This window comes from Papio anubis, chromosome 20 (assembly GCF_008728515.1).
Source record: "Papio anubis isolate 15944 chromosome 20, Panubis1.0, whole genome shotgun sequence".
In the NCBI taxonomy this organism is placed as follows: Eukaryota; Metazoa; Chordata; class Mammalia; order Primates; family Cercopithecidae; genus Papio; species Papio anubis.
The window spans coordinates 37,716,460-37,743,786 of NC_044995.1; the positions used below are offsets into that span (position 1 = coordinate 37,716,460).

The 27,327-nt window shown below is 51.4% G+C and overlaps 1 protein-coding gene across 5 annotated transcripts in view; it reads right to left on the reverse strand.

Annotated features, from left to right (window-relative positions):
• PKN1 (protein kinase N1) overlaps positions 1-27,327 on the reverse strand; it is a 40,465-nt gene that overhangs the window by 778 nt on the left and 12,360 nt on the right. For all 5 annotated transcript variants that reach the window (XM_009193708.2, XM_003915044.4, XM_009193709.4 and 2 more), the window contains 18 exons: positions 25,106-25,241; positions 21,154-21,299; positions 20,561-20,774; positions 19,633-19,827; positions 12,930-13,039; positions 12,695-12,838; positions 6,571-6,646; positions 6,343-6,484; positions 6,159-6,252; positions 3,423-3,502; positions 3,267-3,342; positions 3,090-3,181; positions 1,547-1,723; positions 1,251-1,313; positions 1,076-1,152; positions 759-901; positions 399-506; positions 229-309 (listed from right to left, as the gene is read on the reverse strand). In XM_009193708.2, the coding sequence (XP_009191972.2) occupies positions 229-309; positions 399-506; positions 759-901; positions 1,076-1,152; positions 1,251-1,313; positions 1,547-1,723; positions 3,090-3,181; positions 3,267-3,342; positions 3,423-3,502; positions 6,159-6,252; positions 6,343-6,484; positions 6,571-6,646; positions 12,695-12,838; positions 12,930-13,039; positions 19,633-19,827; positions 20,561-20,774; positions 21,154-21,299; positions 25,106-25,241 (2,154 nt within the window). The remainder of the gene's footprint in view (positions 1-228; positions 310-398; positions 507-758; positions 902-1,075; positions 1,153-1,250; positions 1,314-1,546; positions 1,724-3,089; positions 3,182-3,266; positions 3,343-3,422; positions 3,503-6,158; positions 6,253-6,342; positions 6,485-6,570; positions 6,647-12,694; positions 12,839-12,929; positions 13,040-19,632; positions 19,828-20,560; positions 20,775-21,153; positions 21,300-25,105; positions 25,242-27,327) is intronic.

Sequence of the window (27,327 nt, forward strand, 5' to 3'; positions counted from 1 at the left end):
AAAAAAAAGAGGCGGAGGAAAGTGGAGATGTGGGATTAGGAGGGTCCCTGGGGGGAACAAAAGTGGAGGAGGGAAATCGGGGTGTCAAAGGAGGTGACGATGTTGCCCTGGAGGTGCAACGAGGCCTTTGAGGCAAAGCGGCTAGGCCTGGGGGGTGTCGGGTGTGGGGTGATGAATCGGCCCCGGGGGGAGGGCCGGGGTCACTGAGGTCCTTGTGGGGAACCTCACCCTGAAGAAAGGCTGTTTCTTCACATCTTCTGCATCTCTCTCGCTAGATCCCAGCCTCCGCTCTGGGTTCCTCCGCAGCAGCTTGGAGGAAGGAGCACTGTGTCAGGATCTGTCCCCTTCTGGGCCCCAGTGCCCCCCCCCCAGGCCTGCCCCACGTCGGGGGTCCTCACCCTTCTCATGATGCCGATGGCTTCGGCGGACAGGAAGCGGGGGTAGCGGACCTCATCGTTGACGATGCTATCGAAGACCTCCTCCTCGTCATCCCCTGGGAATGGGGACTGGGGAGAGGGAGGCCCGGGGTGAATGGGGCCTCTCCTCTGGCTGCTCCAAACCCAGCCCAGCCTGCTGCAGCTCTTGGGTGCTGGCTAACTCGGGCAGGGAAATGTCCCATTTTATAGAGGTGGAAACTGAGGCCAGGGAGCCAGAGCAGCCCTCAATCACACAGCACTTGGTGGAGGCAGACTTGGATCCCACCCTAGGGCACACGCAGTTTCCAGTGAGATCCGAGACACACAGGGGTGGGGTCTCACCTCGCCAACCAGCATCTCGTAGAGCAGCACACCCAGCCCCCACCAGTCCACAGCCCGCGTGTATGAAGTGTCCGTCAGCACCTCAGGGGCCAGGAACTCCGGGGTCCCACAAAATGTGCTGGTCCGGTCCCCATAGCCCATCCCTGGGGACAGCAAGGCCATGTGAGGTTATGGGGGCCAGAGGAGTCACTCAGCCCAATGTGGGGTTGTCCACACAGCCAGCCCTGTCCCAGGGTCAGGGTAGGGGGTACCCCAAGTAGGGTTAGGGACCCCATTCCTTCCCGCTCCTTTGTCTAATCCCGAGGCCAGTCCCTCACCTTCCTTGCAGAGGCCAAAGTCTGTGATCTTGACGTAGCCCTCGGTGTCCAGAAGCAAATTGTCCAACTTCAGGTCCCTGTTGGGGGTTGGGGGGTGGGAAGAGGGATGAGCGGGGGTCTGGGCCCTGTCCCCACAACGGGCAGTGTGCACATGCATGCGCACACACACACACACCTGTAGACAATCTTGTGTTCATGAAGAAACTGTAGGCCCAGCACCACACAGGCGGAATAAAAGCTGCAGAGAGAGAGGCTGCTGAGGGGTGGGGCCACCCTGCAAGCAGGGAGGGTCACATAAGCCTGGCTCCCACATCCTCAAAAGCCCCCCCAGTCTCCCCAAAGCTCTGGGAGGCTGGGGGAAGCAAGGCCTGAGGGTGGAGGGGTGAGAAGCAGGCTGCCAGCCTCTCGGGGGGACTGAAATGTCAGACGCTGTGGAAGGAGGCGGGGCCCGGGCTGGGGGGCCAGGCTCACACGGCACGAGGCTCAGAGAACACGTCGCTGTGGATGTGAAGCATCAGGTCCCCACCGGCCGAGTACTCCATCACGAAGCACACGTGCTCCAGTGTCTGGAAACAGCCAAAGAGGTTCACCAGGAAGGGATGTCCCGCATTGGTCACTGCCGCCAAGATCCGCTTCTCACACATCAGGCTGGGGAGGGGTGGAGGACAGAAGTCAGAGACCATGGCCGCCGCTTACCCCTGACTCCCAGACGGCAAGCAAAGCCCATACAGAGGGAAGCAGAACTGAGAAATGTCATCTCAGCACCTGGATACAGCCATGCCTGAAGGCAGCACACTCCTGGACTTTTCTGATGCAGACCAATACATTTCTTTACTTGTTTCTGAGTTGGGTTCCTGAGTATCAAAAGAATGCTGGGAAGACCAGGGACAATCTCAGTGCCTGTACCGAATGTTTAGAGGGGTTAGGCACTGTGTAGACAGCACCTGACAACCGTGTGTGTAGAAGGCAGCAGCACTCCGCTTCTCCACATCAAGAGGGGTTCTTTTTTTTTTTTTTTTTTTGAGACAGAGTCAAGCTGGAGTGCAGTGGCGCGATCTGGGCTCACTGCAACCTCTGCCTCCTGGGTTCAAGTGATTCTCCTGCCTCAGCCTCCCAAATAGGTGGGACTACAGAGGCCCGCTACCACGCCCGGCTGATTTTTGTATTTTTAGTACAGACGGGGTTTCACCATGTTGGCCATACTGGTCTCGATGTCCTGACCTCGGGTGATCCATGCACCTCGGCCTCCCAAAGTGCTGGGATTACAGGCGTAAGCCACAGTGCCTGGCAAAGAGGCTGAGGTTCTGAAGGGAGAAGTGACCTCCCCAGGATCTCCAAGCCCATGCTGCAGATGTGAGATTTGAACCCAGGATCCTGTCCCCAAAGCAGAGGCAGTATGTTTGCACCACGAAGGGCACAGGCTTCAGAACCTGAGTCTCTAGCTTTGAATCCTGGACCTGCTGCTTACTGGCTGTGTGACCTTGGGTAAATTGCTCAACCTCTCTGTGCCATCAGTATTTACCTTATAGGGCAACATGGAGGAACAAACGAATAACTTTTATAAGAGCTATTATTATCTTGGTATTAGGCTAGTAGGTATTAGTGACTTTTTATTTGTTCTGAGACAGGGTCTCACTGTGTTGCCCAGGCTGGAGTGCAGCGGTGTGATCTCAGCTCACTGCATCCTTGACCTACTGGGCTCAGGTGATCCTCCTATCTCAGCCTCATGAGTAGCTGGGGCTACAAGCACGTACCACCACACTCAGCTAATTATTTTGTATGTTTTGTAAAGATGGGGGTGTCACCATGTTGCCCAGCCTGGTCTTGAAATTCTGAGCCCAAGTGATCCACCTGCCTCGGCCTCCCAGAGTGCTGGGGTTACAGGCGAGAGCCACCGTGCCTGGCATTAGTGACCACTATGAGTCACTCTCCCTGCAGCTCCAAGGAGAGAACTGCTCTGTCATTTCCCAAAAGAGAAGACAGAGGTCCCCAGAGGACCACGGCAGGTCCCCACCTCTCCACCTCGTCTCGGGCCACAATATCCCCTTTCTTCAGAGCCTTGATGGCGAACAGCTCCCCACTGGGCCGGAATTCAGAGAGCAGCACCTGGAACCACAGTGAGCAGGGGTGGTTTTAGTGGCCAGCCAGGGACCTGGGGGGGGGTCTCCCAATTCCCTGCCCTCCACCTCACCTTCCCAAAGTGACCCCGGCCCAGCACCGCCAGGAACTTGAAATCCTCAAGGGTCAGAGGTGACTTCCTCAGAGGGCTGTGGAGAGAGACCACTGGTGAGGACAAGGACAGCAGGCAGGGGTGGGTGGTGGGCAGGGGGCCGGGGAGTGGTGTCACCTGCACAGGGCGGGGCCTGGGGTCTCCTGGGTCTCCGAAGGCAGCTTGGGAGTGATGGAGGATTCCTGGATCGGGGAGCTCTGTGGCGGAGAAGAGGCCAGAGTAAGGAGAGTCAGAGATGCTCTCATAACCACAACAGCCTCTGAGGCCCTGCAAGATCTGCCCCCCACCTCTCTGTCCTCACCTCTCCTCCCATGCGGCCCCTCACTCACTCTCCTCCAGCCACATGCCTGCACCACCACGCCTGGCTAATTTGTGTACTTTTAGTAGAGATGGGGTTTCACCATGTTGGCCAGGCTGGTCTGGAACTCTTGACCTCAGGTGATCCACCCACCACGGCCTCCCAAAGTGCTGGGATTACAGACGTGAGCCACCACGCCCAGCCCGAATTTTCTTTTTTGTTTTTTTTAGAGACAGAGTCTTGCTCTGTCGCCCAGGATGGAGTGCAGTGGCACAGTCATAGCTTAGTGCAGCCTTCAACTCTACCTTCACCTCCTGAAGGTAGGGGGTGGGACTAAAGGCTTGCACCACCACACCCAGCTAATTTTTTTTTTTTGAGACTGAGTTTCATTCTTGTTACCCAGGCTGGAGTACAATGGCACGATCTCCGTTCACTGCAACCTCCGCCTCCCGGGTTCAAGTGATTCTCCTACCTCAGTCTCCCAAAGAGCTGAGATTACAGGCATGCACCACCAAGCCAGGCTAATTTTTTATATTTTTAGTAGAGATGGGGTTTCTCCATGTTGGTCAGGGTGGTCTCGAACTCCCGACCTCAGGTGATCTATCCGCCTCAGCCTCCAAAGTGCTGGGATTACAGAATTGTTCAGCTTCCCGAGTAGCTGGGACTACAAGTCCCATCATGCCTGGCTCGACAATGTCCATTTTTAATTTTTTTATTTTTTTTAAAATGTTTTAATTTTTTTTTTTCTTGAGACAGAGTCTCGCTTTGTCGCCCAGGCTGGAGTGCAGTGGCGCAATCTCGGCTCACTGCAAGCTCCGCCGCCCGGGTTCACGCCATTCTCCTGCCTCAGCCTCCCGAGTAGCTGGGACTACAGGCGCCTGCCACCTCACCCGGCTAGTGTTTTTTTGTATTTCTTAGTAGAGACGGGGTTTCACCGTGTTAGCCAGGATGGTCTCGGCCTCCCAAAGTGCTGGGATTACAGGCTTGAGCCACCGCGCCCGGCCAGCTTTCACCGTTTTTTTTTTTTTTTTTTAAAGAGATGCAGTGGCTGGACGCAGTGGCTCACACCTATAATCCCAGCACTTTGGGAGGCTGAGGCGGGCAGATCACCTGAGGTCAGGAGTTCAAGACTAGCCTGGTCAACAAGATGAAACCCCGTCTCTATTAAAAATACAAAAATTAGCCGGGTGTGGTGGCGCACAGTTGTAGTCCCAGCTACTCGCGTGGCTGAGGCAGGAGAATTCCTTGAACCCAGGAGGTGGAGGCTGCAGTAAGCCCAGATCACACTACTGCACTCCAGCCTGGGCAAGAGTGAGACTCCATCTCAAAAAAAAAAAAAGATGGAGTTTCACCATGTTGTTGAGGCTGGACTCCAACTCCTGGACTCAAGTCATCCTCCTGCCTCGGCCTCCCAAGTAGCTGGGACCACAGGTGAAGTGATTTTTACATTTTTAAATCGTTGGGGGAAAAAAAAAAAGAGGAAGAATGTTTCATTGCCCATGAAAGTTCTACGATGTTCAAACTTCCGTGTGAACTACCAATAAGGTTTTACCGGAATAGAGACACGCTTATGGTGTACAAATCGTCTGTGGCTGCTTTCAAACTACAAAGCAGACAGGGACTGTCTCGCCCACAAAGCCAAAAATATTGACTCTCTGGCCCTTTCCGGAAAATGCATGCTGACCTCTGACCTAGATAAAGACGAGGAACATTTCCATCACCCGGCAGGTCCCCTTGTGGCTCCCAGCTTGCGTTAACCTCTGCCTAGAGCACAGCACTCTCTCGATCACTCTGTCATCGACATGAGTTTTAAATATGCTCATTTTGCAAAGCGGTGCACTGAGGCACAGAGAGGTGAAGCGCAGAGCCAAGAGGTGGCAGGGCAGGGATGGGAACCCAGGCGGCCCAGCCCCCGAGCTCACAGTTTTATTTATTTATTTTTATTTTTTGAGACGGAGTCTCGCTCTGTCACCCAGGTTGGAGCGCAGTTGGCATGATCTTGGCTCACTGCAACCTCCGCCTCTCAGGTTCAGCTGCCCCAGTTGCCCGGGTAGCTGGGATTACAGGTGCCCACCACCGCACCCGGCTAATTCTTGTATTTTTAGTAGAGACGGGGTTTCATTGTGGTGGCCAGGCTGGTCTTGAACTCCTGGCCTCAGCCTCCCAAAGTGCTGGGATTACAGGTGTGACCCACTGCGCCCGGCCTGTTTTATTTTTTGAGATAAGATTTCCCTATGTTGCCCAGGCTGCCATGCAGGGGCAGGATCATGGCTCACCGTGGCTCACTGTGTTGCCCAGGCCGGTCTCAAACTCCTGGGCTCCAGCAATCCTCCCATGTCAGCCTCCCAGAAGTGCTGAGATTATAGGCATGAGCCGTTTGTTAACCAGGATGGAGATCTGGGCACAGGTTTTAACCAGCATAGAGATCTGGGCCCTGGTTCTGCCACAGACATGCTGCGGGGCTCCAGGGAAGTTCCTAGTGGTCTCTGAGCCTGGAGCGGGACCCCTGACGCTGCTCAGGCCAGGCCTAGCCGGGGAGAAGGAGGGACCCTCACCAGGCTCGATGGGCGGGAAGGAGGATCCCGCGAGCTCTTCTGAGGTGAGCCGTCCGAGTCAGTGCCGAGGTTCAGCTTCTCCACCGATATGTCACTGCCGCAGACGAGAGGAGGGTGTGTCTGGGGCCCAGGACCCTCGCAGGCTTCAAGGGGCGGCCGGGACCCCGGGGCCCTCCTTCCTTACCCCGTGGTCCGGGCCTCGGATCCTGGAGAAGCCCCAGGGCTGAAGGTGCCTGTGCCCGTGGCATTGGGGATGAGCCTCCGGAGCAGCCGCACCCACGTGGCGACGTCGATGTTCATCTGCCTAGCGCGCTGGAACGCCTTCCCTGGGGGGACGGGGGCAGGCATCACCCTCCATGACACTCCCAGGACCCCTGGCCTCTCCCCCAGGAGGCCTGGAGCACCCTCTCACCTTGCTGCTTGGAGAAAATTTTCTTCTGCCGTCGGAGCCGAGGAATCCTCTCAATGACAGGGTTGCGGAAGGTGACCTGGGGGAAGGGACCAAACGGTGAGGACCCCTGCCCACCTGCAGGCAGACAGCTTGGTAAGGAAGCCCCTAGGAGCACGGGTGTGCGCGCCCCAGTGGGGTTCTGGTCATGTGGCATCAGATTCAACCCGAGTACCAGGTGACAATGAAGAGGCCATCAGTGCCACCCACGGCTCCCCTCCTGAAGGGACGTCCTGGAAAAGCAAGAAGCAGACAACCGGGTCCCCTTCTAGAGGTGGGGAGAGCATCTGATCCAACAAGACTGACAGCGACCACAAACGGACGCCACACCATCCCACACCCCGATTCCCCACATGTGCTCCCAGACCCCAGACCTGCAGTAGCAGCAACACCTGGGAACTTGCTAGAAACGCAGGTTTCCAGGCCCCCCCTTTGACCTACTGAGCCAGAAACACGGAGTGGAGGAAGCGCGCTCTCTCTCTCTGTCTGTGTGTGTGTGTGTGATAGATAGATAGATAGATATTTTTTTTAGACAGGGTCTTGCTCCATTGCCCAGGCTGGAGTATAGTAGTGCAATCTCAGCTCACTGCAGCCTCCACCTCCCAGGCTCAAGCGATTCTCCCACCTCAGCCTCCTGCGTAGCTGGGACTACAGGCGCGCACCCCCATGCCTGGCAAATAGTTGTATTTTTTGTAGAGACGGAGTTTCACCATGTTGGTCAGGCTGGTCCTAAACTCCCGGGCTCAAGTGATCTGCCCACTGTGGCCTCCCAAAGTGCTGGGATTACAGGCATGAGCCACTGCGCCCGGCCTTAAAGCACTCAATATTTCAACAAGTCCCCAGGCAACGCTGGTGCCCACCCATCTACGGAAGTCACCCGTCAAGTTTAATTCTCCCAACTCCAACACAATTTCTAGAAGATGCCGAAGTCACAGAACTGCAGTGTCTGGTACGGTTTCACATGTGGCGATTTAAATTTAAATTAGTGAAAATGTCAGTGAAATTAAAACTTTGAGCCGGGCATGGTGGCTCACGCCTGTAATCCCAGCACTTTGGGAGGCTGAGGTGGGTGGATCACGAGGTCAGGAGATCGAGACCATCCTGGCTAACACGGTGAAACCCCATCTCTACTAAAAATACAAAAAATTAGCCGGGCGTGGTGGCGGGCGCCTGTAGTCCCAGCTACACGGGAGGCTGAGGCAGGAGAATGGCGTGAACCCGGGAGGCAGAGCTTGCAGTGAGCCGAGATCGCGCCACTCACTCCAGCCTGGGTGACAGAGCGAGACTCCGTCTCAAAAAAAAAAAAACAACAAACTTTGGTTCCCTGGTCACACGGGTTGCATTTCAGATAGAGAACATTTCCATCTACAACAGAACTCAGCCACTGTGGGTACATCAACAACAGAGCTGCAGAAAGTTCCCTTTTTTTTTTTTTTTTGAGATTCTGTTGCCCAGGCTGGAGCGCAGTGGCGCAATCTGGGCTCACCACAACCTCCACCTCCCAGACACTAGAGATTCTCCTGCCTTAGTCTCCCGAGTAGCTGGGGTTACAGGCGCCCACCACCATGCCCAGCTTTTTTTTTTTTCTTTTTTTTGAGACAGAGTCTCACTCTGTTGCTCAGGTTGGAGTGCAGTGGTGCGATCTTGGCTCACTGCAACCTCTGCCTCCCCGATTCAAGCGATTCTCCTGCCTCAGCCTCCCAAGTAACTGGCATTACAGGCATGTGCCACCACGCCCAGCTAATTTTTGTATTTTTAGTAGAGACTGGGTTTCTCCATGTTGGCCAGGTTGGTCTTGAACTCCTGACCTCAGGTGATCTGCCTGTCTGACCCTCCCAAAGTGCTGGGATGACAGGCGTGAGCCACCACACCCAGCCTAATTTTTGTATTTTTGGTAAAGACGGGGTTTCACCATGTTGGCCAGGCTGGTCTCAAACTCCTGACCTCAAATGATCCATCAGCCTCAGCCTCCCAAAGTGCTGGGATTACAGGCGTGAGCCACAGCGCCCAGCCAGAGCTGCAGAAAGTTCTATGGAATGGTGCTTCTGTAGAGGCATAAGAACAAAATAGAATGCCACAGAGAGACCTTGAAGGCGAGGAGAAACGCTTTAGAATGTGTCCCCCAGGTCACCCACCATCACTTTCCATTTGGTTTGGGCTGTGTTCTGAATGGGAGAACAATTTCAAAGCTCTGCCATCTGAGTCAACCTTTCTCCACGCCCCTTTCTTTCTTTCGAGACAGAGTTTCGCTCTTGTTGCCCAGGCTGGAGTGCAATGGTGTGATCTCGGCTCACTGCAACCTTCGCCTTCAGGTTCAAGCGATTCTCCTGCCTCAGCCTCCTGAGTAGCTGGGATTACAGGCGCCTGCCACCACACCCGGCTAATTTTGTATTTTAAGTAGAGACAGGATTTCACTATGTTGACTAGGCTGGTCTCAAACTCCTGACCTGGTGATCTGCCCGCCTCGGTCTCCCAAAGTGCTGGGATTACAGGCGTGAGCCACCGTGCCCGGACCGGCCCCTTTCTTTCAGTGGTGCTTGATGGTCAGACCAGGGGAGAACCTCTGCTTGGGGATATGGATATAGAGAGATGGATAAATAGACACAGAAAGAGACAGATATAGATGCAGGTAGATAGAGAGGGGCATGGATGGAAGGGTAGTTACAGATAGAGTAAGAGAGAGAGGCTGATAGAAGCAGGGATACATACAGATAGAAAGAAGGATGGATGGATGGATGGATAGATAGATACAGCTATCGAGAGAAAAATAGAGAGAGGAACAGATATAGACGGGGATAGATAGAAAGAGGAATGGGTAGATACAAATAGAGATAGAGGAATATACAGAGATGGATGGATAGAGGGATAAGCATAGATAAGATAAATGGATGGACGGATAAGATGATAGATAATATAGATGGATAGATAATATGGATAGATAATATAGACAGATGGGTAAATGGAAAGATAGATTAGTTGACAGATAATATAGATAGATGGATGGATAGATCTAGCTACAGAGAGAAAAATTAGAGGCACAGATAGAGAGGGATAGATAAAGAGAGAGGAATGGGTAGATGTATAGAGAGAGAAATATACAGAGATGGATGGATGGATGATGCATATGTAAGATTGATGGATAAGATGACTGACAGATAATAGAGATGGATGCATGGAAAAATAGATTGGTTGATAGATAATATATATACAGAGAGATAAATGGATAGATGGATTAGATAAATAGGTAATATAGATACCTAATATAGATGGATACATAGATAAGACAGATAGATAATATAGGTATATCTATCAATGGATAAAGGATGCATTGATAAGATGGCTGGGCCGGGCGCAGTGGCTCACGCCTGTAATCCCAGCACTTTGGGAGGCTGAGGCGGGCAGATCATGAGGTCAGGAGATCGAGACCATCCTGGCTAACATGGTGAAACGCTGTCTCCACTAAAAATACAAAAAATTAGCTGGGCATGGTAGCGGGCGCCTGTAGTCCCAGCTACTTGGGAGGCTGAGGCAGGAGAATGGCGTGAACCTGGAAGGCAGAGTTTGCAGTGAGCCGAGATCGCACCACTGCACTCCAGCCTGGGCGACAGAGCGAGACTCTGTCTCAAAAAAAAAAAAAAAAAAGATGGATGGATGAATGCATAGACAGACAGACAGAGTGGATGGATGGACAGGTAGGTGGGTAAATAATAGATAATATGTGTTTATATATATATAAGTAATCTGTTATGTATATATGTAAAATGGGGTACACATATAGGTCAGCGGAAGATTAAAAGTTTTTTAGGATAATTTGGCTAAATGAGGGGTCAAGTGACTTTCCTTCTCTGTGCCCTAGTTTCCTCCTCTGTCAAATTTGAGTAATAATAGTCCCTCTTTTGCTAGTTGGTTGTGAGAATTAAAAAGTTCACGTCGCCAAAGCACTCGCTACAGAGCCTGGCTTATGCTAGGCGAACTCAGCTAGAAATGTCATTCGGACCAGGGGTTCCCAGCCAGGGAGCACTAAACAATGTCTGGAGACCTCTGGGCTGCCAAACCTTAGGGGGAGCCGGTGCTACTGCCATCCTGTAAGCAGTGGGCAGAGGTGCTGCTAAACATCCTCCAGTGCACAGGACAGCCCCACCACAGAGGATGATGCGGCCCCAGATGTCAACAATGCCAAGAGGAGGCCACCCCAATTCAGACCTTCACCCTCACACGGCTGTGGAAGGAATCGCTTTCTCTTGACTGTGGCTGGTAACAATCACCACGATATGTTGCCAGGTTTTGTATCACTTTTCCGGCTGGATGAAATTTTATAATTTATTTCCTTTTTTCTTTAAACATTTCTAAATTTGGAAATCAGCTTCTTCTTCTTCTTTTTTTTTTTTTTTATATATCTTGCCTCAGAACAAAACCAATCCCAGCTAAGGTTATATCACTGATGTGGCTAATTAGAAGTTCTTTTCTTCTTCTTCTTCTTTTTTTTTTTTTTTTTTGAGACAAAGTCTCACTCTTGTTGCTCAGGCTGGGGTGCAATGACATGATCTCAGCTCACTGCAACCTCCCTCTCCTGGGTTCAAGCGATTCTCCTGCCTCAGCCTCCCGAGTAGCTGGGATTACAGGTGCCCACTACCATGCCCAGCTAATTTTTGTGTTTTTAGTAGAGATGGGGTTTCACCATGTTGACCAGGCTAGTCTGGAACTCCTGGCCTCAAGTGATCCACCTGCCTCGGCCTCCCAAAGTGCTGGGATTACAGGTGTGAGCCACCGCGCCTGGCCAAGGTGTGCTTTTCTATCAAGGTTCAGAGACAGATCTAAAATGTATCTTCCCCTTCTAGAATACACTGATCTAAAACATACCTGCCACTTCTAAAAGAGCCTGATCTAAAACTATCTTTCCGTACTAAGAGAAACCAGATCTAAAACATATCTTATGCTTCTAAAAGAGCCTGATCTAAAATGTACCTTCCCCTTCTAGAACAGACAGATTTTCTATTTTATTTTATTTTATTTTTGAGATGGAGTCTCGCTCTGTTGCCCAGGCTGGAGTGCAGTGGTGGGATTTCAGCTCACTGCAGCCTCCGTCTCCTGGGTTCAAGCAATTCTCCTGTCTCAGCCTCCCGAGTAGCTGGGACTAAAGGCATGCGCCACCACACCCAGCTAATTTTGTATTTTTAGTTGAGACGCGGTTTCACCATGTTGGCCAGGCTGGTCTCCCTGACCTCAGGTGATCCACCTGCCTTGGCATTCCAAAGCGCTGGGATTATAGGCATGAGCCACCACGCCCAGCCTAGAACAGGCAGATCTAAAGCCTATCTTCCCTTTCTAGAAGAGTCTGATCGAAAACATATCTTTCCCTCTACAAGATATCTATTTAAAATGTATCTTCCCCTTCTAGAAGAGGTAGATCTAAAACATATCTCCCCCTTTTAGAAAAGCCTGACTTAAAACATGCCTTCCCCTTCCAGACAAGGCAAATCTAAAACGTATCTTCCCTTTCTAGAAGAGCATGATCTAAAGCCTATCTTCCCTTTCTAGAAAAGCCTGATCTAAAGCATCTTTCCCTTCTAGAAAAAAGCAGATCTAAAACATCTCTTCCCCTTCTAGAAGAGGCTGACCTAAAACATATCTTCTTCTAGAAAAGGCAGAGTTAAAACATATCTTCTGTTTTTTTTGTTTTTTGTTTTTTTTTTTGAGACGGAGTCTCAGCTCACTGCAAGCTCCGCCTCCCGGGTTCCGGCCATTCTCCTGCCTCAGCCTCCCGAGTAGCTGGGACTACAGGCGCCCGCCACCTCGCCTGGCTAGTTTTTTGTATTTTTTAGTAGAGATGGGGTTTCACCGTGTTAGCCAGGATGGTCTCGATCTCCTGACCTCGTGATCTGCCCGTCTCGGCCTCCCAAAGTGCTGGGATTACAGGCTTGAGCCACCGCGCCCGGCCATATCTTCTGTTTCTAGAAGAGCTGGATCTAAAATGTATTTTCCTCTTCTAGAAGAGCCTGACCTAAATCGTATCTTCCCCTTCTAGGAAACTGGGAATGGGGGAGTGAGGGAGAAGCAGCATTTTCTCAGGATCAGGGGTGGGCTGTACCTCGGCCACCAGGCAGCCCTGGGGTTCCATGTCCAGCTGCACCTCATGCCTCTCATTGTCCAAGAAATCCTCCAACTTCAGGAATTTGAGGGCACACAGGCCCCGCTGGTCCCGCCAGAACACAGCCAACTCCAGTTCCCGTGCCTGGAGGGAGAGGAAGAGGGCCATCACTCAGGGTGCCAGAGGCATGGAACGCCTCCTCCTCCGGGCCCTGTTGTCCTCCAACGCAGCTCACCCTCTCCAGCTCCAGAGTGAAGCTCTGGTCCCAGGCACTGGGGCCACATGGCTTCCAAGACGTCTGCCCCACCACTGTGTTATCCAGCTTAAGCACAGTGCTGACTTCACCTGAAATGGGGGAGAGGGCCCGGTCAGAAAATGCTGGCAGCGGCCAGGTAAGGTGGCTCATGCCTGCAATCCCGGTTCTTTAGTTAGTCGACGCAGGCAGATCAATTGAGGCCAGGAGTTCAAGACCAGCCTGGCCATCATGGCAAAACCCCATCTCTACTGAAAATACAAAAAATTAGCTGGGCGTGGTGGCGCACGCCCGTAATGCCAGCTACTCGGGAGGCTGAGGCAGGATAATCACTTGAACCCAGGAGGCAGAGGTTGTAGTGAGCCGAGATCATGCTACTGCACTCCAGCCTGGGTGACAGAGCGAGACGAAAGAGAGAGAGAGAAAGAGAGAAAGAGAGAAAGAGAGAAAGAAAACAGAAAGGAAAAATGGCCTTGCACAGTGGCTTGTGCCTGTAATCTCAACACTTTGGGAGGCTGAGGCAGGTGGATCACGTGAGGTCAGAAGTTTGAGATCAGCCTGACCAACATGGTGAAACCCCGTGTCTGCTAAAAATACAAAATTACCCAGGTGTGGTGGCGCATGCCTGTAATCCCAGTTACTCGGGAGGCTGAGGCAGGAGAATCACTTGAACCCAGGAGGCGGAGGTTGCAGTGAGCCGAGATCACGCCACTGCACTCCAACCTGGGCGACAAGAGTAAAGTTCTACCTCAAAAAAAAAAGAAAAAGAAAAAGAAAAAAAGAAAGAAAATGCTGGCAGAAAGGGGCAGGTCTATTATCTTTTTCTTTCTTCTTCTTTTTTTTTTTTTTGGTAGAGATGAGTCTTGTTATGTTGACTAGGCTGGTCTCAAACTCTTGGCCTCAAGTGATATTCTCCTGCCTCAGCCTCCCAAGTATCTGGGATTACAGGCATGAGCCACCAGGCCTGGCTGTCTGCTATCTTTTTAAAATAAATCCTCCTCTCCATTACTTTTCTCCAACTGTGAAGTTTTGCATTTGACATTGAAGGCTTTTTTTGAGATGGAGTCTCGCTGTCAGCCCAGGCTGGAGTGCATGGCACGACTGCTCACTGCAAGCTCCTCGGCCTCGGCTCACACTCATTCTCCTGCCTCAGCCTCCCGGTAGCTGGGACTACAGGCTTCGCCACCTCGCCCGGCTAATTTTTTTGTATTTTAGTAGAGACGGGTTTCACTGTGGTTTCATCTCCTGACCTTGTGATCCGGGCCGCAGAGTGCTGGGATTACAGGCGTGAGCCACCGCTACCGCCGGGCTACTGGAAGCCTTTAATCCAGTTGATTTTTACGTCGGGCTGTGGCTCACGCCTGTAATCCCAGCACTTTGGGAGGCCGAGGCGGTGACTCAAGGTCAGGAGATCGGTGACCATGGTGAAACCCCGCCTCTACTAAAAATAGAAAATTAGCCGGCGCAGTGGCGGGCGCCAGTCCCAGTTAGCTGTGGGAGGTTGAGGCAGGAGACGGGCGAATCGTGAGGCGAGCAGTGAGCCGAGCTTTATCGACTCCAGCCTGGGCGATGGAGCAAGACTCGGCCTCCAAAAAAAAAAAAAAATCCAGCTGGGATTTTTTACCATGGTGTGAGGTGAGGCAGGGATCCAAATTCAGTTTTATTCTACATGGAAGTCCCAGCAACATACTCCTAAGAATTTATTTATTCATTTATTTTTTGAGCCAGAGTCTCTCTCTGTCACCCAGGCAGGAGTGCAGTGGCACAATCTCGGCTCACTGCAACTTCCACCTCCTGGGTTCAAGCAATTCTCGTGCCTCAGCCTCCAAAGTAGCTCAGACTACGGGCACACACTACCATGCCCAGCTAATTTTTGTGTTTTTAGTAGAGATGGGGTTTTGCCATGTTGGCCAGGCTGGTCTTGAACTCCCGAACTCAAGTGATCACTGGCCTTAGCGTCCCACAGTGCTGGGATTACAGGCGTGAGCCACCGTGCCCAGGCCCTCCTAAGAATTTACCCTAGCAAAATGCATGCATGTATACATCAGTAGATACATTTATAGAAAGTATATATAACGGTCCAAAATAGAGGCATCCCACAGTCCATTAACAGGAGAATTAATATTTTAAAACTGCGATATACTCTTAGTAGCTGAAGTACAAAATTGCTGATATTTAACTATTTTTTTTTTTTGTTTCAGAAAAAGGCAATTCGATATGGCTCAATCTAACATAATGGATTATTAAGCAGGAATAAATATGAATTAACTATAGCTTCTCACAACAAAATGGATGAGTCTCCCAAAACAATGCTTTTTTTGTTTGTTTGTTTGGTTTGGTTTTTTTGCATTTTTTTATAGGATGGGGTTTCATCATGTTGCCCAGGCTGGGCTCAAATTCCTTGGCTCAAGCAATCCCTCCACCTTGGCCTCCCAAAGTGCTGGGATTACAAGCTTGAGCCACTATGCCTAGCCCCGAAACAATGTTGAATGAAAAAAGCCATGTGATAGAATACAGTCTGTATGAGCCTATCAATATAAAGTTCTAATACCAGGCAAAATTAAACTAAAGTTTTTGGAGATGCAAACATGGAATTCTACAACTACGAATTATAGCAACGAAATGATAAAAGTCGGGACAATAGTCACCTCTATGGCAGAGGAAGGAGCTGGAATTCGGGAGGAGACAGGAGGGGACTTCTGGAGAGCTGGAAATATTCTATTTCTTTTCCTTTTTTTTTTTTTTTTTTACGATGGGGTCTCGCTCAGTTGCCCAGGCTGGAATGCAGTGCTGCAATCACGGCTCACTGTAGCCTTGACCTCCTGCATTCAAGTGATCCTCCCACTTCAGCCTCCCAAGTAGCTGGGACCGCAGGCATAAGCCACCATGCCCACGTCTGGTTAATTTTTGGTTGGTCTGTCTTCGCTTTTTTTCCCTTTAGTTTTCTTTTTTTCTGTGACACAGACTCAGGAGGGCCTGATGACATGTGCCCCATTTTTTTAATTATTTGTAAAGACAAGGTCTTGCTGTGTTGCCCAGGCTGGTCTTGAACTCCTGGGTTCAAGTGATCCTCCTGCAAATCCCAAAGTGCTGCGATTCCAAGCAGGAGCTGTGGCCCCTGGCTGCCATATTCTATTTGCTAACGCAGGTGGTGGTAACATGGGTGTCTGCTCTCCCGTTACTCTTCTCTACACTCCCTTTTTTTTTTTTTTTTTGGTACACATGTATTAATTTTCTTTCTTTGTCCTTTCTTTAGCTGCGAGATTAGGAATCAAATTTTCTGTTAAAAAAATTATGGCCGGCCGGTCGCAGTGGCTCACACCTATAATCCCAGCACTTTAGGAGGCTGAGGCGTGCGGATTACGAGGTCAGGAGATCGAGACCATCCTGGCTAACACGGTGAAACCCCGTCTCTACTAAAAATACCAAAAAAAATTAGCCGGGCGAGGTGGCGGGCGCCTGTAGTCCTAGCTACTCGGGAGGCTGAGGCAGAAGAATGGCGAGAACCCGGGGGGTGGAGCTTGCAGTGAGCCGAGATCGCGTCACTGCACTCCAGCCTGGGCGACTGAGCAAGACTCCATCTCAAAAAAAAATTATGGCTAACATGGCGAAACCCCGTCTCCACTAAAAATACAAAAATTAGAAAATTAGCCGGGCATGGTGACACATGCCTGTAATCCCAGCTACTTGGGTGGCTGAGGCAAGAGAATCACTCAAACTGAGGAGGCAGAGGTTGCAGTGAGCCGAGACCATGCCACTGCACTCCAGTCTGGGCAGCAGAGCGAGACTCCGTCTCAAGAAAAAACAAAATTATGGTAAAATACATATAACATAAAATTTACCATCATAATCATTTTTAAGTGTCCAGTTCGGTGGCATAAAGTACATTCACATTGCTGTGCAACCATTACCACCATCCATCTCCAGAACTTTCAGCTTACAAAACTCAAACTCTGTCCACATTAAAGAATAAACTCCCCATTCCCCTCCCTCTACTGCCCAGCATCCATCATTCTGCTTTCTGTCTCTATGAATCTGACTACTCTAGGAACCTCATATAACTGGAATCATACAATATTTGTGTTTTGGGGACTGGCTTATTTCACTTAGACTGACATCCTCAAGGTTCATCCATGTTGCAGGATGAGACAGGATTTCTTTCCTTTTTTTTTTTTTTTTTTTTTGAGACAGAGTCTCACTCTGTCACCCAGGTTGGAGTGCAGTGGCATGATCTTGGCTCACTGCAACCTCCGCCTCCTGGGCTCAAGCGATTTTCCTCCCTAGTAGCTGGGATTACAGGCGTGCGCCACCACGCCTGGCTAATTTTTGTATTTTTAATAGAGACGGGGTTTCACCATGTTGCCCAGGCTGGTCTCGCACTCCTAAGCTCAAGTGATCCACCTGCCTCGCCTCCCAAAGTGCTGGGATTACAGGCAGGAGCCACTGCGCCTGGCAGGATTTCTTTCCTTTTTAAATCGGAGTAATGTTCCATTGTACGGCCGGCCCCCGTTTTGTTTATCCATTCATCTACTGGTGGACACCGGGTTGCTTCCATTTTTGGCTTTCATAGTGCTGCTGTGAACACAGGTATACAAATATCTCTGAGACCCTTTTTTTAAAAAATATTTTTCTATCACTATTTTTAAAACTGACAAAAATTATATATTTATCATGTACAACATGTTGTTTTGAAATATGTCTACATTATGGAACGTCCGAGGCCCTGTTTTTAATTCTTTTGGGGATATGCCCAGAAGTAGCTTTGGATCATATGGTTATTCTTGGTTGTTGTTTTTTTTTCTTTTTTTTTTTGAGACAGAGTCTCATTCTGTCACCCAGGCTGGAGTACAGTGGCATGATCTCTGCTCACTCCAACCTCTGCCTCCTGGATTCAAGCAACTCTCCTGCCTCAGCCTCCAGAGTAGCTGGGACTACAGGCGCACACCACCACCACGCCCGGTTAACTTTTTATTTTTAGTAGAAATGAGGTTTCACCATGATGGCCAGGATGGTCTTGAACTCCTGACCTCAGGTGATCCACCCACCTTGACCTCCCACAGTGCTGGGATTACAGGCGTGAGCCATTGTGCCTGGCCTGCTGACTCTGTTTTTAATCGTTTCAGGAACTGCCAATATTTCTCTCTCTCTCTCTCTTTCCTTCAGACAGTCTTGCTCTGTCGCCCAGGCTGAAGTGCAGTGGCTCGATCTCGGCTCACTGCAACTTCTGCCTCCTGGGTTCAAACGATTCTCCTGCCTCAGCCTTCTGAGTAGCTGGGATTACAGACACAAACCACTATGCCCAGCTAATTTTTGTATTTTTAGTAGAGAAGGGGTTTTGCCAGGATGGCCAGGCTGGTCTCGAACTCCTGACCTCATGTAATCTGCCCCCGCTCAGCCTCCCAAAGTGCTGGGATGACAGGTGTGAGCCACCACGCCCGGCCATGCCACTATATTTTCCATAGGGCTGCGCCATTTTACATTCCCACTAACAGTGCACAAAGGTTCTGATTTCTCTCCACATCCTAACACAGTTGTTTTTCTGTTTGTTTTGTTGGGTTTGTAAAATAGTCATTCTAATAAGTATGATATATTGGTTTCTTGTTTGGTTTTTCCTTTTTTAAATTTTATTTATTTATTTATTTATTATTATTTTTTTTGAGATGGAGTCTTGCTCTGTCGCACAGGCTGGAGTATGGTGGCGTGATCTCGGCTCACTGCAACCTCCGCCTCCTGGGTTCAAGCAATTCTCTGCCTCAGCCTCCCGAGTAGCTGGGATTACAGGCACCCACCACCACGCCTGGTTAATTTTTTTGTATTTTTAGTAGAGACGGGGTTTCACCACACTGGCCAGGCTGGCCTTGAACTCCTGACCTCATGATCCACCCGCCTCAGCCTCCCCGAGTGCTGGGATTACAGGCGTGAGCCACCACGCCCGGCCCCTTTTTTTTTTTTTAAATCTAAATAACCTTGATTTTTTTTTTTTTTAAATTTAGAGACAGGGTCTCTCTGTCATCTAGGCTGGAGTGAAATGGCTCAATGACAGCTCACTGCAGCCTGGAGCTCCTGGGCTCAAGTGATCCTCCCACCTCTAGAATAGCTAGGACTACAGGTGTGGGCCACCACATCTGGCTAATTTTTACATTTTATTTTTTGTAGAGACAGGGTCTTGCTATGTTGCTGTTGCCCAGGCTGGTCTCAAACTCCTGGCCTCAAGTGATCCTCCTGTCTCAGCCTCCCAAAGTGCTGGGATTACAGGCGTGAGCTGCTGCACCTGGCCTGTTTTTTTGTTTGTTTTTGTTGTTTTTGTTTTCTTTTGAGACAGAGTCTCACTGTGTCACCCAGGCTGGAGGGCAATGGCGCGATCATGGCTCACGGCAACTTCCACATCCCGGGTTCAAGTAATTCTCCTGCCTCAGCCTCACAAGTAGCTGGGATTACAGGTGTGCACCAGCATGCCCAGCTAAGTTGTATTTTTAAGTAGAGACTGCATTGCACTATGTTGGCCAGGCTGGTCTCAAATTCCTGACCACAAGTGATCCGCCTGCCTTGGCTTCCCAAAGTGCTGGGATTACATGCGTGAGCCACCACACCCGACCCTTGGCCTATTGTTTAAAGGTTTACAAATATAGGGCGTTCCGGGTCCCCCATGCTACCCCATTTCTCAGGGCCCGCGATGCCCACTCACTGGTGTTCTCAGCGTCTGCTTTGAGGCTGCTCCGGCCACTGAGGCTTCCGCTTCGGCTGTAAAGGCCCCGGGCTGGGCGGCTCAGGAATGGGGGGCGGCTGTCTGGGGTCCCAGGTCCACCCCCTGAGGGCGTAGGGTTCCAGGGGATGGTCTCTGCGAGGTCTCTGCAGCCCACCACGCGTACCTCCAGGGTCCCTGCAGGAGGGGAAAGCTCAGCAGGGGGCCACTTCTGGGGCAGCCTGAGTGGAGGGGACCACAGTGAGGAGGGGACACATAGAGACGCAGCCATGGTACAAGTGGGAGCCAGTGAGGGACAACCAGGGTGGAGCACAGAGCCTGAGGCCAGGATGTCCGTGCTGGAATAGGAGAACATGAGACAAGCAGTCCTTCCGGGACGGGCTCCGATGCGGAAGTTTAGGGGCAGAAGGGAGGTTCAGGGTGCAGGCCGGGGCTCAGGCAAGCAGGAACAGGGTAGGACTAGGGGTTCTAGGGGAGGACTCGGTGGACGACCTGAGGCCTGAGATGGGCTAGGGGTCTACAGTGGGGCTGGTCTGGAGGGGTAGATGGCTGAGGGGGTCTGTGGAAGGTGGGGCTGGCTGGTCTGCAGCAGGGGGATAGGAGGCTCAGGGCTGAGCGTTGTGAGGCTGAGGTGGGGCTGGGGGACAGGGGCTGGGGGAAAAATACTGGGCCAGGTGAAGAGAGATGGAGAAACTGAGAGGTGGGGAGGGGGCAAGAGCTCAGAATCAGAGGGCAAAGTAGGGTGAGAAGTCCATGGTGCAACGGGCTGTCTACTGGAGAGGGGAGGAGACAATGGGATGGGAGTCCAGGGTTGGGGAGGGTGGAGATCCAAGTCGGGGGTCACAGGAATGGGGAAATCAGAGCAGTCAGAGGCCCAGGGCTGCAGGAGTGGGGCAGGTCTCAGGCCCACCTGTGAGCGGCGCGGGCTTGCACAGGGTGCTGTAGTGCGTGGCGGGAAAGGGCCCGGCCAGGCGGGCGCTAAAGGCGGCGGACGAGGCTGCAGCGAGCTCTTCTCGCAGCAGCCGCCCCTTGGGGTGGTCGGCGGGCAGCTCCCCCAGCCTCCGCTCCAGAGCCTCCCGCAGCAGCCCCAGCTTCTGGTTGGATTCTGTCAATTTCTCCTGGGCCTGTGGTGGGAAGTGTGCGGCTGGGGACGGGACCAGGCTTGCCCCTCCCCAAGTGCAGCCCTATGGCCGGTCCTCAGACTGAGTCTCGCACTGAATTCCTCCCTAGAGGGCTAAACCTCAAACCAATTTGGTCCCACCTCTGGGAAAACTAGGCCACACCCCCTGCAGAGACCCCGCCCCTCACAGTGGCACTGTTCCTGGCTGATGCCCCGCTTCTCACAGCAGTCTACCCCGGCTGAGGCCCCACCCCATATAAAGGTCACATACCCTTTAAGGCTCCACCCCTCAAACCAGGGCCGTTCCTGGAGAAATCCCCGCCGCTGGCTGAAGCACCGCCCCCTGCTAAAGCCCCGGCTCTAATGAAAGCTCCGCCCCTCACCTCGCTGACTGCCTTGCGGTCCGGGGCCTTGGCAGCGCTGAGCAGGCGCAGTACGTTCTTGGCACCCTCGGCCACCGCGTGCTCCACTCGGAAGTGGTGCCGCAGCTCTTCGATGCGCAGCTCCACGGCCCCCAGGTCAGGACTCCCTGTGAGTGTGGAGTACAGGGCAGTAAGGCTAGCGTGCAGCGCCCCACCAACCTAGTCCCAGACACACAGCCATTCGCAGCAACAGGCACGGGCCGCAGACAAACCATCATGAAGATGCATCACTCTTCACCCAAGGGGCAGGCACAGTGACACTGTCGCACTGTCACCTGCAGGCAGCCACACTTCCACCCAGACTCTTTTATCCAAACACCATCACTCACAGGGCCAGTCTTAGGGAAAAAGTTACCCTGTTACGGGGGACAGTCTGAGCAATGTCACACAGGCACACCGTCACCCCAGGCTGACCGACACACACATTGTCACGGTCCCTCTTCACCTCCAGGGATTTGCACAGGGACAGATGCAGGCACACTGTGGCCCTCAGGGACAGCCACATTATCTAGATTTAGACACTGTCACCCAGGGGCTGTCACCCAAAGAGACAAGAACACATAAATCATAGGCCAAGCACGGTGGCTCAGACCTGTAATCCCAGCACTTTGGGAGGCCAAGGCAGGTGGATCACTTGAGGTCAGGAGTTTGAGACCAGCCTGGCCAACATGGTGAAACCCTGTCTCTACTAAAAATACAAAAATTAGCTGGGCATGGTGACGCAGGCCTGTAACTCCAGCTCCTCGGGAGGCTGAGGCAGGAGAATCACTTGAACCCAGGAGGCGGGGGTTGCAGTGAGCCGAGATTGCACCATTGCTCTCCTGCCTGGGTGACAGAGTGAGACTCCATGTTATTAAAAAAAAAAAAAAATCATACTGTCATACCCATGTTGACACACCTCATTCCCCAATGAACAGTCACCAGGTTACAGAGTCAACCAGGTACGGTGACACTCATGGGCATCTGGACAACCACAGACATACGACTACACTCACACAGATGCTGTCAGTCACAAAGACACTGTTAAGAGACTCAATGTTTGTCTCCTACCAAATTCCTATGTTGAACCCCTAATTCCCAGTGGGATGGCACTTGGAGAAGGGGCCTTTGAGAGGTAATTAGGGTTAGAGGAGGTCATGGAGGGAGGGCTATCATGATGGGATTAGTGCCCTTATCGGAGGAGGAAGAGGCTGGGTGCAGTGGTCCATGCCTGTAACCGCAGCACTTTGGGAGGCTGAGGCAGGAGGATCACCTGAGGCCAGGAGTTTGATACCAGCCTGGGCACCATAGAGAGAGCTTGTCTCTACTAAAAATAAAAAATAAATTAGCCAGGCGTAGTGGCGTGTGCCTGTAGTCCCAGCTATTCTGGAGGCTGAACCAGGAGGATCACTTGAGCCCAGAAAGTCGAGGCTGCAGTGAGCTGTGATCACACCACTGCACTCCAGCCTGGGTGACAGACCAAGACCCTGTCTCAAAAAACTAAAAATGAAAAATAAGAAGAGGAAGAGACAAAGGCTGTGTCTCCCTGTGAGGGTGCAGTAAGAAGGGAGCCGTCTGTAAGCCAGGAAGGGTGCCCTCACCAGGAACCGACCACGCTGGTACCCTGATCTGGGACTGCCAGTCTCCAGAACTGTGAAAAAAATAAATGTCTGTTGTTTAAGCCACTCAGCCTATGGGACTTTGTTATGGCAGCCCGAGTTAAGACAGGCACTGTCGCACTGACACTGTCACATGGTCGCCCACAGGGACACAGGGCATTACCACTTTGTCACCAGCATAGGCACACTATCACCTGCAGGCAGAGGAACACATACTCTGTCACAAAGATGCAGTCACCCTGCCACATAGAGACACTGTCATGAGTCAGATTGTGTTACACAGACACGGCCCTGTCATCTTGGGCACAGGGACACAATTATAGGGGCAGAGAAACACAGTTACAGACACAAATGCATGTATGCCAAAGCACAAGGTCAAGAAAAGGGGCACAGGCCAGGCACAGTGGCTCACGCCTATCATCTCAACACTTTGGGAGGGTAAGGCAGGAGGATCACTTGAGGCCAGGAGTTTGAAACCAGCCTGGACGACACAGCAAGACCTAGTCTCTACAAAATATATATATATATATTTTAATAAGCTGGGTGTGATGGCACATGCCTATGGTCCCAGCTACTCAGCAGGATTGCTTGAGCCCAGAAGGTCAAGCCTGCAGTGAGTTATGATCACACCACTGCATTCCAGCCTGGGCAACAGAGCGAGACCCTGTCTAAACAAAAAAAGTGTATCGGCCGGGTGCGGTGGCTCACGCCTGTAATCCCAGCACTTTGGGAGGCTGAGGCAGGCGGATCACGAGGTCAGGAGATCGAGACCATCCTGGCTAACACAGTGAAACCCCGTCTCTACTAAAAATACAAAAAATTGGCCGGGTTTGGTGGCTCAAGCCTGTAATCCCAGCACTTTGGGAGGCTGAGGTGGGCGGATCATGAGGTCAGGAAATTGAGACCATCCTAGCTAACATGGTGAAACACCGTCTCTACTAAAAACACAAAAAAATTAGCCAGGCGTGGTGGTGGGCGCCTGTAGTCCCAGCTACTTGGAAGGCTGAGGTAGAAGAATGGCATGAACCCAGGAGGCGGAGCTTGTAGTGAGCCGAGATTGCACCACTGCATCCAGCCTGGGCGACAGAGCAAGACTCCGTCTCAAAAGAAAAAAAGAAAGAAAAATTAGCCGGGTGTGGTGGCGGGCGCCTACAATCCCAGCTACTTGGGAGGCTGAGGCAGGAGAATGGTATGAACCCGGGAGGCAGAGGTTGCAGTGAGCCGAGATCGCGCCACTGCACTCCAGCCTAGGTGACAGAGCGAGACTCCGTCTCAAAAAAAAAAAAAAAAAAGTGTGGCCTGGGGTGTGTGTCAGTGCGATGGTGCACGTGATTGTGTGCCTGCACTGTGGATACCCGCATGGATTGTGCAGTGACTATGTGTGATGGTAGGATCACACATTCCTTTGTCTCTGGGTATTGTCGCAGGGATGGGTGACTGGATGACTTTATTCCTAAAAGTCCCAGTGACTGATTAAGCGCCTTGTGGCAGCAGGTCTAGGGGTGACAGTGAGACTGTGTGTTTGTGTGTGTGTTTTTGAGACAGAGTCTCACTGTGTTGCCCAGGCTGGAGTGCAGTGGGGCGATCTCGGCTTACTGCAACCTCTGCCTCCCGGGTTCAAGTGATTCTCCTGCCTCAGCCTCCTGAGTAGCTGGGACTACAGGTGCGTGCCACCATGCCCAGCCGATTTTTGCATTTTTAGTAGAGACAGGGTTTCATCATGTTGGCCGCTGACCTCGAACTCCTGACCTCAAATGATCTGCCCACCTCGGTTTCCAAAGTGCTGGGATTACAGGTGTGAGCCACTGCACCCAGCTGAGACTGTGTTTATAAGGCAACATGCCTGTGACTATCAACTTCCTTGGAACTGTGTCTGTGTTATTGGTGTCCAGGTGAGTGACACATGTGGACACAGTGTGACTGTGAGTGTGACTCTCGTGATCAAGTGCCAGGGTCATTATTCAGAATAGTCAGGCAGTCAAAAACATAGTAAATAAATGGGCGTGGCTGGGTACCAATAAAACTTTATTGACAAAAACCAAAAAAAGACAATGGATTGACCAAAAAAAAAAAAAAAAAAAGACAATGGATAGATTTGGTCTGAAGGTGGTAATTTACCAACCCCTGATGTAATCCAAACTCTGCATGGGACAAAATGGGAAGCTCTGGCCCAGAGAGGGTCAGGAATGTGTTGAAGTCTCACAGTGGGTCACAGGATCCACCTCCCTGCCCCAGAAAGGGACTCATTATGGAGCTGGAGGCTGAACCCTGCAAGGCGAGATGTGGGCTAAGCTGTCTGGAAGCAAGGGACTCACCTTGGGTCTCATCCGGGGCTGCCTGGTTTTCCAGCTGGCCTGCCTGCAGCGCCCGGCGGAGTTGCATGCGGATGATGTCAATCTTGGTCTTACTGTCCTGCAACATCTGCTGGGCTGTCAGCAGCAGCTTCCGGTCCTGGAGGCAGAGACAGTCTGAGAGAGGAAGCCTGGGTGGTTGGGGTCTGGCCACACCATGCAGGTCCTAGGTGACTATGGCAGTGTTCACATGTGGATGTAACAACATGCATTTGCAGGCCAGGCACGGTGGCTCACGCCTGTAATCCCAGCACTTTGGGAGGCTAAGGTGGGTGGACTGCTGAGCCCAGGAGTTAAAGACCAGCCTGGGCAACATGGCAAGACCTTGTCTCCACAAAAAAAATGCAAAAATTAGCTGGGCGTGGTGGTGTGCACCTGTGGTCCCAGCTACTCAGGGGGCTGAGGCAGGAAGATCACTCAAGCCCAGGAGCTAAAGGCAACATTAAGCTGAGATTGCATCACTGCCCTCCAGCCTGGGCAACAGAGTGAGACCCTGTCTCAAAATAAATAAATAAGTAAATGAATGCACTTCCATGCATTCCTGGATACAGTGGGATGATATAGTAAATGGGGTTTGAATCCTGGCTCTGTCACTTAACATCTGTGTGACCTCCAGCAAGCCATTCAACCTCTCTCGGCTGCAATTTGTTTTATTGATTGATTGGTTGGTTGAGACGGGGTCTCGCTCTGTTGCCCAGGCTGGAGTGCAGTGGCACAATCTCGGCTCACTGCAGCGTCCACCTGCTGGGTTCAGACAATTCTTTTGCCTCAGCCTCCTGAGTAGCTGGGATTACAGGCACCTGCCACCACGCCCAGCCTTTTTTTTTTTTTTTTTTGAGACAAAGTCTCGTTCTGTCACCCAGGCTGGAGTGTAGTGGCGTGATCTCAGCTCACTGCAACCTCTGCCTCCCAGGTTCAAGCGGTTCTCCTGCCTCAGCCTTCCGAGTAGCTGGGATTACAGGCATGTGCCACCACGCCTGATTAGTTTTTGTTTTTTTTCAGTAGAGTTGGGGTTTCGCCATGTTGGCCACGCTGGTCTTGAACTCCTGACTTCAAGTGATCCGCCCGCCTCAGCCTCCCAAAGTGCTGGGACCCGCACCTGGCCTGCTCTATTCATTTTCATCGGGTCAGTATCACCCCTGAGGGGGCAAAAATTCTTAGGGGGTGAGAAACTCTTATTCTTTTTGTGTATAATGCTCAGATACACGTAAAAAGATATACAGTTGTTCTAGGTTTTAAATTTTCATAGAATGGTGTTCAAATACTTGTACACGGGTGTTCATAGCAAAACTATTCACAATTGCTAAAAAGGTGAAAACAACCAAATGTCCATCAATTGATAAATGGGGCGCAGTGGCTCACGTCCGTAATCCCAGCACTTTGGGAGGCCAAGGCAGGAGGAATGCTTGAGCCCAGGAGTTCGAGTCCAGCCTGGGCAACACAGACCCCTATCTCAATAAAAATAAAAAATAAATTAAATAAATTAAATAATGTTAGGCCAGGCAAGGTGGCTCACATCTGTAATCCCAGCACTTTGGGAGGCCGACGTGGGCAGATCACCTGAGGTCAGGAGTTCGAGACTCGCCTGGCCAATATGGTAAAACCCCATCTCTACTAAAAATACAAAAATTAGTGGGGTGTGGTGGCACGTGCCTGTAATCCCAGGTACTTGGGATGCTGAGGCATGAGAATCGCTTGAACCCAGGAGGCGGAGGTTGTAGTGAGCCGAGAGCATGCCACTGCACTCCATCCTGGGTGACAGAGTGAGACTCTGTCTCAAAAAAATAAATAAAATAGTGTCATTAAAAAAATCCATGCAGTCTGTCCTCCCATGTGACATTCACATGGAAGGACAGGCGCACGCCAGCCTGTGGGTCTGGACGTTAATCCTCTAGCTGTAGGTCGGCCTGTGCTTGTGGTATCAGAATTTCTGGGTGTTGATGGAGACCTGTTGATGGTGTTCCTGGGACTGACTGGCAGGATGGGGGATATGTGTGTGTCTGTGCGTCCGTGTGCACCAGTCTCTGGGTATGATATAAGTGTGTGTGTGTGTCCAGATGTGGCAACATCCATGTGTTGTTAGATGTTGTTACCGCTGTGTGTCTAGATGTTATGACAGCATGTGTGTGTGTGTTTCTAGACGTTATCATGGTGTGTGTGTGTGTGTGTCTCTAGATGTTATGACA